The sequence below is a fragment of the Ranitomeya imitator genome, chromosome 2 (genome assembly GCF_032444005.1).
Source record: "Ranitomeya imitator isolate aRanImi1 chromosome 2, aRanImi1.pri, whole genome shotgun sequence".
NCBI classification, from domain to species: domain Eukaryota; kingdom Metazoa; phylum Chordata; class Amphibia; order Anura; family Dendrobatidae; genus Ranitomeya; species Ranitomeya imitator.
Genome location: NC_091283.1, coordinates 75,411,561 through 75,426,247, shown reverse-complemented (window position 1 = coordinate 75,426,247; position 14,687 = coordinate 75,411,561). Strand labels below are relative to the sequence as shown.

Sequence of the window (14,687 nt, the reverse complement as noted above, 5' to 3'; positions counted from 1 at the left end):
ACCTCAACAATTAAGACATTCTGCGAAAAAAGAAAATAAAAAGCCTATAAAACACTTACAGTAAAAATGCAATCTAGCTATATCGAAATACAGAATATACATGCACGCTAAGGCACAAATTTAATTGCTGTCATTGCACATTTTTTTTCTAGTGCAAAATTGGTTATCATAGTGACTTATAAATTATGACAATTTATATCCTAATTCATTATTTTCAAAATGTTCCAAACGTTGTAAAGTTTGTGCACAATTAATTCTTCTTCACCATCCTCCTGGAGTACAAAATCTAAAATTTTATTTTTTGTGCAATTGCAGACTAATGTGTGACAATTTAAAAGATCAAGAAACTTTTTGCTCTAAGGCGGCTTAAAACAGGAGGAAAAAAAAAAGCATCTTTGAGTCTATGCAAAATTCATCATCCTGCATGTCGTATTTTGAAGAATGTGGCGCAAAAAACAACAAATACCACGAGACAAAACAATCTAAATAATGAATTTAGACCTTGTCCACACAATACACAGGCATTTTAGATTTCCATCTTTATTATCTATAATACAAAGCAACTATTACTGCATGGGGATACTAACATGAGTGGATAACATACACATCTGTGCTATGTTCATTCCTTAAAAAAAAAAAAAAAATATATATAAAACTTACCTTGCCGGTCAAAGTTGAAAGATCATCTCCACCTATAACTTTAATGTCTCCTGTAGACTGATCATTCTGTAAGACAGACCAAAAAAATTACTGTGTGATACCAGCCGATTTATTCTTGCATGTGGAATAGATTGCTATTCATCTTAAAAGGGAATCCATTACCGGGTTTTCCCTGTATAACGTACAGTTGCCATCAAAGTCTCTTTTACAGCATGCTAGAATGCTGTAAAGGGACTGTCCCGCAAAATACATTTATCACCTTCTAAAGAATAGGTGATAATGTATACATGGTGGGAGTCAGACCACTAGGACCCCCATCGATCACGATAACGTCACATTATCATTTATATTTATTAGTAAGACAACCCCTTTAAGGATGTGACATTGCTTTCTAGACCTATATCACCCAAGCACCATGTTTTGTGATCTAGATCATCAGAACAATGAGAAATAAGCTAAGAAAATGGTAGCAAAACACTGAGTAGAAAGAAAATATCAGGATTCAACAGACAGAGTAACACATCTTGGGGTGACTGCCAGACACTCCGGTAATCCACTGTGCCTCTGCCCACAATATCCTACCTCACCCCGATCCCATGTATCCCTCAGGCATTGTATCTCCTGATCATATACTTACCTGCTCTCCTGTATTTTGGACACACTACATAATTATTGAGCGACATACTATTTATTGTCCATATATAGTTTTACACTTTAGTGGTATTTCTTCTCACTGCACATTATCCAATTATTATTTTTTCACATTTGCCTTGCTATTCCTATAACCACATGACTGCTTCATTATTCCAGTTACATTAATATTCCGTGTCATACTTATACTGTAAGACGCTTTTCTTGTGGTCTCTGACAAGTGTGACCAACTTTTTACTATTGATGCTGCCTATGCTAAGATAGAATGTTAAAAATAATAAAAAAAATAAATAAATAAAAAAATTGTGATATTCTCACCTTCCGGCATCCCCCACAGCCTTCCTGCTCCTCGCGATGCTCCCGGCAGCTTCCGTTCCCAGTAATGCCTCGCAGCAGTGACCCCAGATAACGTAGCGGTCTAGCGAGACCACTACGACCATTACAGGTCATTGCCGCAAAGCATCCCTGGGAACGGGAGCATCACGAGGAGCAGGAAGGCTGCCAGGGACGCCGGAAGCTGAGAATATCACAATTTTTTTATTTTAATTTTTTTTTTTTTTACACAGGTATATGGTTCCCAGGGCCTGGATGAGAGTCTCCTCTCCTCCACCCTGGGTACCAAAGGCACATGATAAGCTTGCTTCCGACATGGTGGGCATAGCCCCATGCGGAAAGTAAGCGGATCAATGCATTCCTATGTGTGCGGAATCCCCGCGATTCCGCACAAAGAATAAACATGCTGCGTTTTTTTCCTGAATGCGACTCTGCAGCGGAAAAAAACGCAACGTGTGCACAAAAATTGTGGATTGCATTCTAATAATAGGATGCTTAATGTATGCTTTTTTTGTGGTTTTATCGTGTTTTTATAGCAAAAAAAAAAAAAAAACGCGAAAAATCCTGAATGTGTGCACATGGCCTTAATCTTATTGTCCTGTTCTTCCCTAACCATACGTTCGGTCTTTGCTGGGTTTTCACAAATTTCCAAATGATCTGCCTTTCTACCTTATACATCAGATATCACTCACTGTTTATAAGATCTATTATAATATTTTTCATGATTAGTGATATAGGTCTCTTGCTGTGTTCAGTACGTGTCTGAACCCAGAGTAACATGTGTAAATTAATACTCGCTATTAATTTTATAGACAAGTAAATAAACTTTGCAATTAGCAATTTTTCCTCACTAGATGGCGCCGCAGCCACGAGCCTCCTGTCAGTACTTACACAGTAACTCTTCAATCTAATGAAGTCCACAGTCATTGGGATCGACCGGTCACTGTTTCTATTCAGTGCCTTGATGTAGTCAAGTAGATCTGCAAAGAACTTGTATCCACCCTTCAAAACGCAGAGTGCAACTATGTGGTGGCCACCCATATCTTTCATGATATCTCGGGCTAATCTTTCTGTCCTGGACAAAAAAAACAAACAAACAAACAAACCACAAACAATGTTAACCAGGTTCATCACAGGAATGTAAAAGGATATTTTAACAGAAAATAAGGGACATTTCCATTTCTGGGGGTGTGAAGACGTGGCCCCAGAAAAAGACAGGCAAAACGCGCTTTGGGGTGAGGGACACGGCCAGCATCCACATCTCCCTTGGCCTTCATGTAGGCAATTTTCTTGGATTTTATTTTACTCATCGATACAACATTGGATTTCTCTTTAGAATATGCACTGTATCTGATGGACATATATCATTAAGCACCATGCACTTTGAGACTGAATTGCTTTTCCATGTTAGATACCATATCAGATGTTATATGACTAATCTGCCATTGTTATGTAATCCTTTGGCCTTGGGAAACTAATATAGTTACAATACGGTTGTAACTGACCTTGAATACCTGTGGGAACACTTTATAGGCTGTGTGTTATACAAATCATACTAATGTTTACAGCACTAATCACTTTCTTTAAATAGCTGCATGTATATTTTCCCACATATCCAAAACGTAAGAAAAAAAAAAAAAGTGTAAAGCATACGTGTAGCTTTACCTGAAAAGTAATATTCATTTATATATTGCGTCTATTACACTTTTTTGTACTTAGAACTTATATGTGTTGCTGTGTCCTCCAGTTGACAGGAGGTAAGAGAGAAACAGAAAAAACACTATTCTATTCAGATCTGTACAGGCTTTCACCAGAGATGTCACAAGAGTATTGGTTAATATTTTACCCATGCGGACTCAAATGCTAAATTTGGAAACGCAAAAAAAATTCACTTGTGCCTCCCATGCTCCAAGCCACATCTGTACCAAAATTCAAGTTAGGATCTCAAAGGAATCAAGCTTGGAAAGCTACATGAACAGTGCAAATAGGAAAAGCTCAAATTCAGATCCGTGCAGCCTGTGGCCTGAAAGTGTAGGGTCAGCATTGTCCAAATAAAATAAAACAAAAAAATGTCATGACTTGTACTGATCTTAACACCCCCGGCCATTTTCCATTTTTTTTGCTCCCCTTCTTCCCAGAGCAGTAACTTATTTTTTGGTCAATATGGCCATGTGAGGGTTTGTTTTTTGAGGGACAAGTTGTTCTTTTGAATGACACAATTGGTGTTAACATCTCAAGTACTGGAAAACGGGAAATATATTCCATGTGCGGTGAAATTGCAAAAAAAAAAAAAAAAAAGTGCTATTCCACAGTTGCCTTTTTACACCATGTTCACTAAATGCTCAAACAGATCTACCATTATGATTCTCCAGGCCATTACGAGTTCATAGACACCAAACTTGTATAGGTTCTTTTTTTATTTAAGTGGTGAAAAAAAATAATCCCAAATTTGCTTAAAAGAAAAAAAAAAAAAAAAAGTGTGCCATTTTCTGAGACCTGTAGTGTTCTCCACTTTTCGTGAGCAAGGGCTGGGTGAGGGCTTATTTTTTGCGCACCGAGCTGATTTTATGGATACCATTTAGGTGTAGATATGAGCTTTTGATTTTGCATTATTGCATTTTACTGCAATGTAGAGACGACAAAAAAACATAATGGTCATTTTCAATTTTTTCCTCGTTACGCTGTTTAGTGATTTTTTTTATATTGATAGATCAGATGATTCTGAACATGGCGATACCAAATGTGTATATTTTATGTTTTTCATTTTGAATGTGGCGATTTTAACTTTTTTTTTTTGCATGTTTCAATAGTCTCTATGGGAGACTAGAAGCGGAGGTACTGTGCTACACACAGGAGATGATCAGATCGCCTGTGTGTAGCAGAAATTATCACTTGCTATGAGCGCCGGCCACGGGGCGGCGCTCTTAGCAATGACAACCATAGAGGTCTGCTGCAGACCTCTGGTTGTCATGCCAACCCATGGGTGACTCGCGATCAAGTGATGGGGTCACCAATGGGCGGGATTAGTGACGCTCTTTCTGTAAGCGCGGGTTAAATGCTGTCAGAGATTGTATTGTCAAAGATTGACAGCGGTATTTAACTAGTAACAGCGGCGGGTGGATTACAGTTCCATCTGCGGCTGTTGCGAGAACGTGTCAGCTGTATAGATCAGCTGTCAGTGCCGGAGCCCGCACCAAACAGGGGGGAGTCCGACATATGCTATACTATTACGTCAAATGTCGAAAAGGGGTTAAAACAGGTAAAGTATTAGATAAATCTATAGTGCATACATGGAAAAGTTTTTACAATAGTGATGAAGTGAGCAGAATTATATTTGACAAAAAAACGTTTATGAAAGTGAAAGGAAAGAAAACTCATGTGCAAAATAGGCTGGTTCTTGCCAATTTATTTAAATTAAACTTCTGCCAAAATAGGATTTTCAACATATGCGGACCTGTGACTCAAGATTTGTGTCCTGGCTGGTGTCAGCGGATCAAACTTAGTACGTACATGTACAGCACACTACGCTTATGATTGAAGGAGGGAAGCTGAAAGATATTCAGCTTGGAAAGTCCAATCATGGTGATTACAAAGTATGTGTCTCACATAAAGTGTCCAGATAAACAGGGGACATTTAGTGACAGCTTGTAAAAGTGCAGGAGACTTTGTAGAACGTTTCTGTGACCATCTGATAGTCACACCCAAAAGTAAATTTAAATTAATAAATCTTTAAAAAAGTAAACTTTTGCAATTTAGAGTCATGGTAAAATTCCCCACCATGCACTGTGTACTGCAACTTAGGGTTCTGCTTATATTACAGACATGCTAGGAGGATTCATTTTAGAACCCCTAGTGAATGGTGGCATGCTCAAATTACCGTAATAGTTATCCGCTGCCTAACAGCTGTCACTCCCATTTCCACCATGAAACGAAGAATCATCGGGGGCGAGGGAGGAGAGCTGGGACAACCCAACTCCCCTTGCTTCATTAGCTCACACTTTTCAGAGGACTGATCCTTTATTGTTCAGGATGAAGCACAGTCAGAAATAAAATACAAAAGTGTAGTTCTGATATCCGAGTGCTTGCTTCATGATTCAATAGCTATCCAATTGTTCCGAAAAAAAATTTGCATTTAAGTTATACACTGCGTGCAGAATTATTAGGCAAGTTGTATTTTAGAGGATTATTTTTATTATTGATCAACAACTATGTTCTCAATCAACACAAAAGAGTCAAATATCAAAGCTTAATATTTTTGGAAGTTGGAGTGTTTTTTTTTTTTTAGATTTGGCTATCTTAGAAGGATATCTGTTTGTGCAGGTAACTATTACTGTGCAGAATTATTAGGCAACTTAATAAAAACCAAATATATTCCCATCTCACTTGTTTATTTTCACCAGGTAAACCAATATAACTGCACAAAATATAGAAATAAACATTTCTAACATGCAAAAACAAAATCCCAAAAAATTAGTGACCAATATAGCCACCTTTCTTTATGATGACACTCAGCAGCCTCCATCCATAGATTCTATCAGTTGCTTGATCTGTTTACGATGAACATTGCATGCAGCAGCCACCACAGCCTCCCAGACACTGTTCCGAGAGGTGGACTGTTTTCCCTCCCTGTAGATCTCATATTTTATGAGGGACCACAGGTTCTCTATGGCAGGGGTCCCCAACTCCAGTCCTCAAAGCCCACCAACAGGTCATGTTTTCAGGATTTCCTTTGCATTGCACAGGTGATGCAATTATTACCTGGGCAAGACTAAGGAAATCCTGAAAACATGACATGTTGGTGGGCCTTGAGGACTGGAGTTGGGGACCCCTGCTCTATGGGGTTCAGATCAGGTGAACAAGGGGTCCATGTCATTATTTTTTCTTCTTTGAGACCTTTACTGGCCAGCCACGCTGTGGAGTAGTTGGAGGCATGTGATGGAGCATTGTCCTGCATGAAAATCATGTTTTTCTTGAACGATACCGACTTCTTCCTGTACCACTACTTGAAGAAGTTGTCTTCCAGAAACTGGCAGTAGGTCTGTGAGTTGAGCTTCACTCCATCCTCTACCCGAAAAGGTCCCACAAGTTCATCTTCAATGATACCAGTCCATACCAGTACCCCACCTCCACCTTGATGGCGTCTGAGTCAGAGTGGAGCTCTCTGCCCTTTACTGATCCAGCCTCTAGCCCATCAAGAGTCACTCATTTCTTCAGTCCATAAAACCTTTGAAAAGTCAGTCTTAAGATATTTCTTGGCCCAGTCTTGACGTTTTATCTTATGTTTCTTGTTCAAAGGTGGTCATTTTTCAGCCTTCCTTACCTTGGCCATGTCCCTGAGTATCGAACACCTTGTACTTTTTGATACTCCAGTAATGTTCCATCTCTGAAATATGGCAAAACTGGTGGCACATGGCATCTTGGCAGCTTCACGCTTGATTTTCCTCAGTTCATGGGCAGTTATTTTGCGCCTTTTTGCCCAACACGCTTCTTGCGACCCTGTTGGCTATTGGCCATGAAACGCTTGATTGTTCGGTGATCACGCTTCAAAAGTTTGGCAATTTCAAGACTGCTGCATCCCTCTGCAAGACATCTCACAATTTTGGACTTTTCAGAGCCCGTCAAATCTCTCTTCTTACCCATTTTGCCAAAGGAAAGGAAGTTGCCTAATAATTCCGCACACCTTATATAGGGTGTTGATGTCATTAGACAACACCCCTCCTCATTACAGAGATGCACATCACCTGATTTACTTAATTGGTAGTTGGCTCTCAAGCCTGAACAGCTTTGAGTAGGACAACATGTATAACAAGCATCATGTGATCAAAATACAACTTGCCTAATAATTCTGCACACAGTATAAAAACTGACATCGTACCAAGTTTAAACAAGGTCTATGACTTCTCAGACAGCTCTTCTGCACAGTATAAAAAAAAACCAAAAAAAAAAAAAAAAACAGGAGAAACTTTATGTCTGCCATCACAAGAAAGATTCTGGGGTGGAAGCTGAATGCCGGTTTAGGAGGTGCCTTGCAGCTTGAGCTAGCCTCCAGAGGCCATATTCAGACTTAACACCCAGGCAACTTTTCAACTTGAGTGACATATATTCCTAACATCCAGTTCATGTACTGTGCAAACCAGGACTGCGAAGAAGAGAGCTCGTTAAAACACTGGTTACAGGAAGCAGAACCCATCTCAGCAATACCACACTTTCATTCCATGTAGAGAAAGAATAAATACAAGGATTTTTTCATTCAGCAACAACAGTGAAGTCCATGAAGTGATTGAATGAGGCACCAGATTGGAAATGGATGATATAACTAGTTATGTGACCTCGGAATATGATCGGCACCGCTGGCTGCCTAATGTCTAGTCTCCAAAGATTAATGTCAAAAAAGTAGAAGTGACTTTTTTTTTTTTTTTTTACACCTTCTGGTCCAGTGCCATCTTTTGTGTATCAAAAAAACAAAAAAAAAACACATCAGATATTAACTCAGGGACCCACACATCATAACAGCCATACATACTGACACAAAAGGAGACGGACAATGTTAGTAAGAGTTTACAGACAAGATTACATTAAAAAGGGACAAATTGATGATGAAAGGTCAGTTTAATGACTTAATTATTTAAAACTAGTTCATATTGTTTTATTTTATAGTGTGATGATTTAACTACTTTACTATTCTTTTTAAAAACTTGAAGACAGACATGTCTAGTGACGTAATAAAAAAAATTACTTGTATATTTAAAAACGTGTTAAAATATTGATTCTTCTAATTTAGTAAACAAACATACGTTTAGCATGAAACTGTATGCAGAAAAGCACGCTTCGAAATATAATCCTATAGACATCCCAACTTGAATCCCTGCACAAATGTAACGAACACAACTAACACATATGCATTTTTTTGAAAAATCAGTTTTCTTGAAATCGCCCATCAAAATTTAGAATTTGATTCCTAAAAAAAAAAAAAATATCAACAAACTTGTGACATATCAAATTAAAGCCTGTACAATTCTGAACAAAATTATGTTACTCCTATCTCTATTTGAATTGTAGCTCAAGATATAACAAATGTAGAGTCATACAAGCCCAAAATTCAGGTTCTCAAAACTGTAGAAATCTATATAAAAAAAAAATTAACCAATGAAGATAGAAATTCAATACTTATTTTTAATTCACTAAAATATCAGTTCAAAAAATACCAAAGAGAAATATCTTAAGATGTAAGGTTAAAAATAAATAAATAAATATATATATATATTTTCAGATCATCTGGATCACTTGAAATGGAATGACCTTATACTGCAATAAAATTAGGTTTTATTTCATGTAAACATTTAATTGTAAAATATTTAAATTAAAAGTAAAACAAAAACAGAGCAGCAGCGCCCCCTGCAGTAACATAAAACACTAGGGTAAATCCCCCCCACAGCTCTCGGCATATCCAGTTTGATGAGCGGCACAGCAGAGACTCGCCAAGGAAGCTTCAGTATAACACAACATATGAAAAGCTCCTAATGTACAGAGTAAATATGGGTCACCAAGACAGGAAGCGCACATGACAGCTGTGTGCACAACACTGGGGCACATCCATGTGATCACATCATGCACGAGCCGAGCTGCAACATCCGCCTTCTACAGAGAGTCATGGAAAGGAAAATCGTTCATTTTCCACAGAACATTCTTATACGTTCAGTGCAGAAAAGCAGCTGTAGACTTATAGACCAGCAGATCACACAGAAACAGGCTAAAAATTACAAGACTTATCAACAGCTACTTATAAGAAAAGTGCATCATAGAGCAGGTCCAAGGCTCGAGTATGAAGCGTACAGAGAATATAGAGTAATGGTCCCAGTCACATCCATGTCCTGCTTCTGGATATAGGAGTATACCATCCCCAGAACCACAAAAGTCATGGTTTTAAAGGGAGTCTGTCAGCAGGGTTTTGCTATGTAATCTGAAGACAGCAGGAGATAGAGACTGAAACACATAATTCAGTGATGTGTCACTTATCAGGGTGTATGCCATTTACTTACAATGAAGGTTTTATTACTAGGACATTATCATTGTCGTAACTAGCTGGCATGTGCTAAATCGTCCTACTCTGCCCCCCTCTTGTGCAGCCTTAGCCCCTGAGAAGCCTCTGGATGGGATAAAACGCACCGGAAGGCAGTTAAGTATTGGCACTGGGAGATGGTTATCCTCCTATAACTGGCACTCTGTAACTTTGAGGCATGAGATGGATATCTACATAATGGCTGGATGCCAACAGATCCACATAAATGTCTGAAGACGTCTGCCAGATCCCCTAAGTGTGGACCAGAACTGGGTGAGATTGTTTCAATCTATATTGCCTTTACATAGCCCCCTATTAGGTCCCTCCACTATATGCCAGTGGTACTGGTATTCAATTGTGGATGATTGGTGCCTTATCATAGCCTGATAAATTGTCTGATGGGCCCTCCTGGGGAAATAGTTCTTATTGTTTGTTGTGTTTCGTTACCTTTTAATGATTGACTAAAAGTTATGTTTTATTCCCCTTTTTTGCTAAACCTTTCTTAATTATCTTGTGGAATTTTTTTTCATTTTTTATTGATAAATCAAAATTGCTACTTTGCCCTTTTTTTGTACGCCCAATATCCCCTACGGTATTATTGCCATCTTTATCATGTGCTTTTTTTTATACCTTGTGTTTTTATAATTAATTGTAATACAATTTAAATATTTTAACTCAACTGGTGAATCTCTTTCAATTATATTTCCATATTTATGGGTTGGTTGTTATACTTTGTTTGAAGTGACCCCCCCCCCCATCCATTTGGGACCTTGTTGAATCTTTGTATTACAATGTAGTCAGATAAGACTGCTCATTCTCTTCGGTTTTACCCAAATGTCTCAAATGTGCTTTTCAGTCCGGAGAAAATGTACAGAAAGCAAATAAAATGGATTATAATGAGTCAGGCAATTACGGCTAAAAATAACACTTTTCTATCCTTTTGTCTAAATGTGCGATGACTCAAAATTGCAAGAAAGATTCAGATGGCATCCTTTTTACCATAAGAGCCCATGCACAGAATTGCATCTGCGATTCTGCATACAGCGCCCGTATTCTACAGACGTTACCCAGTAACCAGGGTGGGAAATGCTAGATAGCTTGGCACAGCTTTACATGGCAGTCCATTCATTCACTGGTGCAATACAACAGAGTGTGACCACTGGGGACTTAAGCATCTTCACCTGTGACGGATCATATTACTCATTTAGAAATTGCGGTTGTCACTGTCCGGGTAACCCTATGTTGTAAGTGCTACAGTCCTGTCCGGGGCCCGGATGCGATCTCCGCCATGACTGGTGATGACTGGTGATGTGTTGGTCAATGCTGCGCTAGGAACTGAATTTTAGAGGTTGCATGGCCACCCCAGCTAAAAGCTGAGAAAAAAGCAACAAAGACACAGATTAATGTCGAAGATCAGTAAAATAGTTTTTTTTATTATGCCACGTTCGTTTGGGAGAAAAAAAACAAAAACAAACATTCTGTACTTTTTTTCTTGGCAATTCTTTGATAGCCATCAGACATGCTCATTTAGCTGCTGCACTGGATTCTGTGCAGAAATAAGCAGTCTTGACAGGTTTCCTTCAGGAGATCCGGACAAGGGAACTGATGCATAGCTTGTATAAACAGAGGCAGACATACCAATGGGACAAAAGCTGCTGGCAGCAATACATCCCTAGATTATAATTTCTGGTGGTTAAGAGATAGCGGGGCCCAAATACTGGTCTTGCACAGGGGCCCCTAGTATGTGTGTCCACCCTGATGCTTTTAGTTTAAAGGGAACGTGTCACATTGTACATTCAGTCTGATCTGTAGGCAGCACGGTAAGGAGAAGCCGAGCAGAATGACATAGGTTTGCTGGAGAAGATTGATTTACTTATTTTACTCACTTATATAAAGCGCCATTAATTCCACAGCGCTTTACAGACATTAATCGGCACTGACCCCATTGGGGCTGACAATCTAGATTCCCTATCAGTATGTATTCGGAGGTTAGCTCCTCCCCTGCAGTATACACCCTCATGCTGGCTTCCAGAGACCCAGTTCAGTGCAAAAGCAGTAGGATAATAACAACAATATATTAAGTAACATTAGAATATAACATGTCAAACAAACAGTCAAAGACCAAAAAAGGCAACGAGCCGTAAGGCTACCAGGGTGGGTGCTGTGTCCCCCAATGAGTGGCTCGGAGAAAAGGATTTTACGGTGAGTACACAAAAATCCCTATTTCTCCTTCGCCTCATTGGGGGACACAGGACCATGGGACGTCCCAAAGCAGTCCCTGGGAGGGAAACAATACAACCAAATAACTCCGTGTACCATCTGACTACAAATGCGCCACGGCCGCTTGCAGGATACGCCTGCCAAGGGCCGCGTCCGCAGAGGAGTGAATGTGGACATTGTAATGCTTTGTGAAAGTATGCAGGCTGGACCATGTTGCGGCCTTGCAAACCTGCTCCGCTGTTGCCTGGTGCCGGATGGCCCAGGAAGCACCCATCGACCGAGTGGAATGAGCTCTAATCCCCGCCGGGATAGGACTGCCCCTGACCCGATAGGATTCCTGGATAGCGGATCGGATCCATCTGGCTATCGTGGATTTAGACGCAGCCAAACCCTTTCTGTGACCCTCCGGGAGCACGAAAAGGGCGTCCGATTTTCTGAAATGAGCCGTTCTGGAAATGTACCTCCTGAGGGCCCGTACCACGTCCAGAGTATGGAGAGCCTTCTCGACCCTATGTTTGGGCTGCGGGCAAAAGGAGGGAAGAATAATGTCCTCGTTAAGATGAAAAGATGAGACCACCTTCGGAAGAAACGCCGGGGAAGGGCGTAGGACTACCTTGTCCTGATGAAAGGCAAGGAAAGGTGCCCGGCAGGATAAAGCGGCGAGCTCTGAAACCCTTCTGATGGACGTCACCGCTACCAGGAAGGCAACCTTCCATGAGAGGACAGAGCGGAACGTCTTGAAGGGGTTCGAACGGAGGTTCCTGAAGAACCCCCAGGACCAAGTTGAGATCCCAGGTCTCTAACGGCATCCTGTAGGGGGGAACCACATGGGAGACTCCCTGAATGAAGGTCTTGACCTGAAGATTGGCGGCGATCCTACGCTGGAACAGCACGGATAACGCTGAGATCTGACCTTTGAGGGAACTCAGGGCCAAGCCGGAGTCCAGACCAGACTGAAGGAAATTCAAGATGCAAGGGATAGAGAAAACGAGCGGAGGGTGCCCTCGGAGCCTGCACCATGAGAAGAATGTTTTCCAGACGCGGTGGTAAATGGAGGCGGAAGACGCCTTGCGAGCACTTAACATGGTGGGAATGACCTGCTGAGAGAAACCGGCACGAGTTAGAATCCAGGTTTCAACAGCCACGCCGTTAAACGTAGGGCCCCTGAGCTCTGGTGGTAGATCGGACCTTGGCGAAGCAGGTCTGGGCGGTCTGGTAACCGCCAGGGAACGTCGGCTACAAGCTGAACGAGTTCCGCGTACCAAGCGCGGCGAGGCCAGTCTGGGGCGACCAGAATGACCGGAACTCCCTCCGTCTTGATCTTTCGGATCACCTTCGGCAGTAAGGGAAGGGGAGGAAACACGTATGGGAGCTGAAACTGATGCCACAGAGAAATCAGCGCGTCTACTCCTATGGCCTGGGGATCCCGAGAACGTGCAATGAAGTTGTGGACCTTGGTGTTCAATCTGGACGCCATCAGATCCACGTCCGGGGTCCCCCAGCGAAGACAGATCTGTCGAAAGACCTCTGGGTGGAGTTCCCAATCCCCCGAGGCAAGGCCCTGGCGGCTCAGGAAGTCCGCCGCCCAGTTCTCGACTCCCGGAATGTGCACCGCAGAGATGGTGGAATGGTTGGTTTCGGCCCAACGAAGGATGTGAGAGACTTCCTGCATCACCGCCCTGCTGCGGGTACCCCCCTGGTGGTTGATGTAAGCCACCGCCGTGACATTGTCCGATTGGACTCGTATTGGGTGACCCGCGAGCAGGGTGTGAAAGCGACTCAGGGCAAGTCTGATAGCACGAATCTCCAGGATGTTGATGGGGAGTCTGGATTCCCGAACTGTCCAACGACCCTGGGCAGAGTGGTGAAGAAACACCGCCCCCCAGCCGAGAAGACTGGCGTCGGTGGTCACCACTAACCAGCGGATCGGGAGGAAGGACTTCCCCTGGAGAAGAGATGGACCCAGGGTCCACCATACGAGAGATTGTCTGACCCGCGGGGGCAGGGGGCAAGGGCGGTCGAGAGATGGGAGACTCCTGTCCCAGTTGTCCAGCAAAGCCTGTTGCAAGGGATGGAGATGGAGTTGAGCAAAAGGAACCGCTTCGATTGCTGCAACCATCTTTCCCAGGATCTTCATGGCGAACCGAATGGTTCGCAGACGAGGATGGCAGAGCGTTCGGGCTCCCTGCTGAAGCGCTTGGGCCTTGGACCGAGGAAGCAAGACCAGCCCCCTCGAAGTGTCCAGGATCATTCCCAGAAAGGAGATCCGACGGGCCAGAACGGGAGAGGACTTGTCCAAGTTGATCAACCAGCCCAGGCGCGAAAGAGAATCCAGGGTAATGTGGACGCTTGACTCGCAGGCCTGAAAAGACGGGCCCTTTATGAGGAGATCGTCTAAGTAAGGTAACACGACGACTCCTTGAGAATGAAGGATGGCCATGACAGCCGCCATGACCTTGGTGAATACCCTGGGCGCCGTGGCAAGACCGAAGGGTAAGGCCGTGAACTGGAACTGGTCCTCCAGAACGGCAAAGCGGAGGAACCTCTGATGAGGCGGGTATATCGGGATGTGAAGATAGCTTCGATAGACATCAAGGATGCCTAAGAATTCCCCTCTTTCCATCGAAGAGATGACCGATCTGAGCGATTCCATCCTGAAGTGCCGGACTCTTACGCACTTGTTCAGGAGTTTCAGATCCAAAATGGGGCGCACTTTTCCGTCCTTCTTTGGCACGACGAAGATGTTTGAGTAGAAACCTTTGAA

The 14,687-nt window shown here is 42.2% G+C and overlaps 1 protein-coding gene across 2 annotated transcripts in view; it reads right to left on the bottom strand.

Annotated features, from left to right (window-relative positions):
- Positions 1 to 14,687, bottom strand: part of HPRT1 (hypoxanthine phosphoribosyltransferase 1) — a 63,928-nt gene that overhangs the window by 25,258 nt on the left and 23,983 nt on the right. For both annotated transcript variants that reach the window (XM_069746966.1, XM_069746967.1), the window contains exons 3-5: positions 2,536 to 2,719; positions 661 to 726; positions 3 to 20 (exon numbers count right to left, since the gene is read on the bottom strand). In XM_069746966.1, coding sequence (XP_069603067.1) covers positions 3 to 20; positions 661 to 726; positions 2,536 to 2,719 — 268 coding nt within the window. The remainder of the gene's footprint in view (positions 1 to 2; positions 21 to 660; positions 727 to 2,535; positions 2,720 to 14,687) is intronic.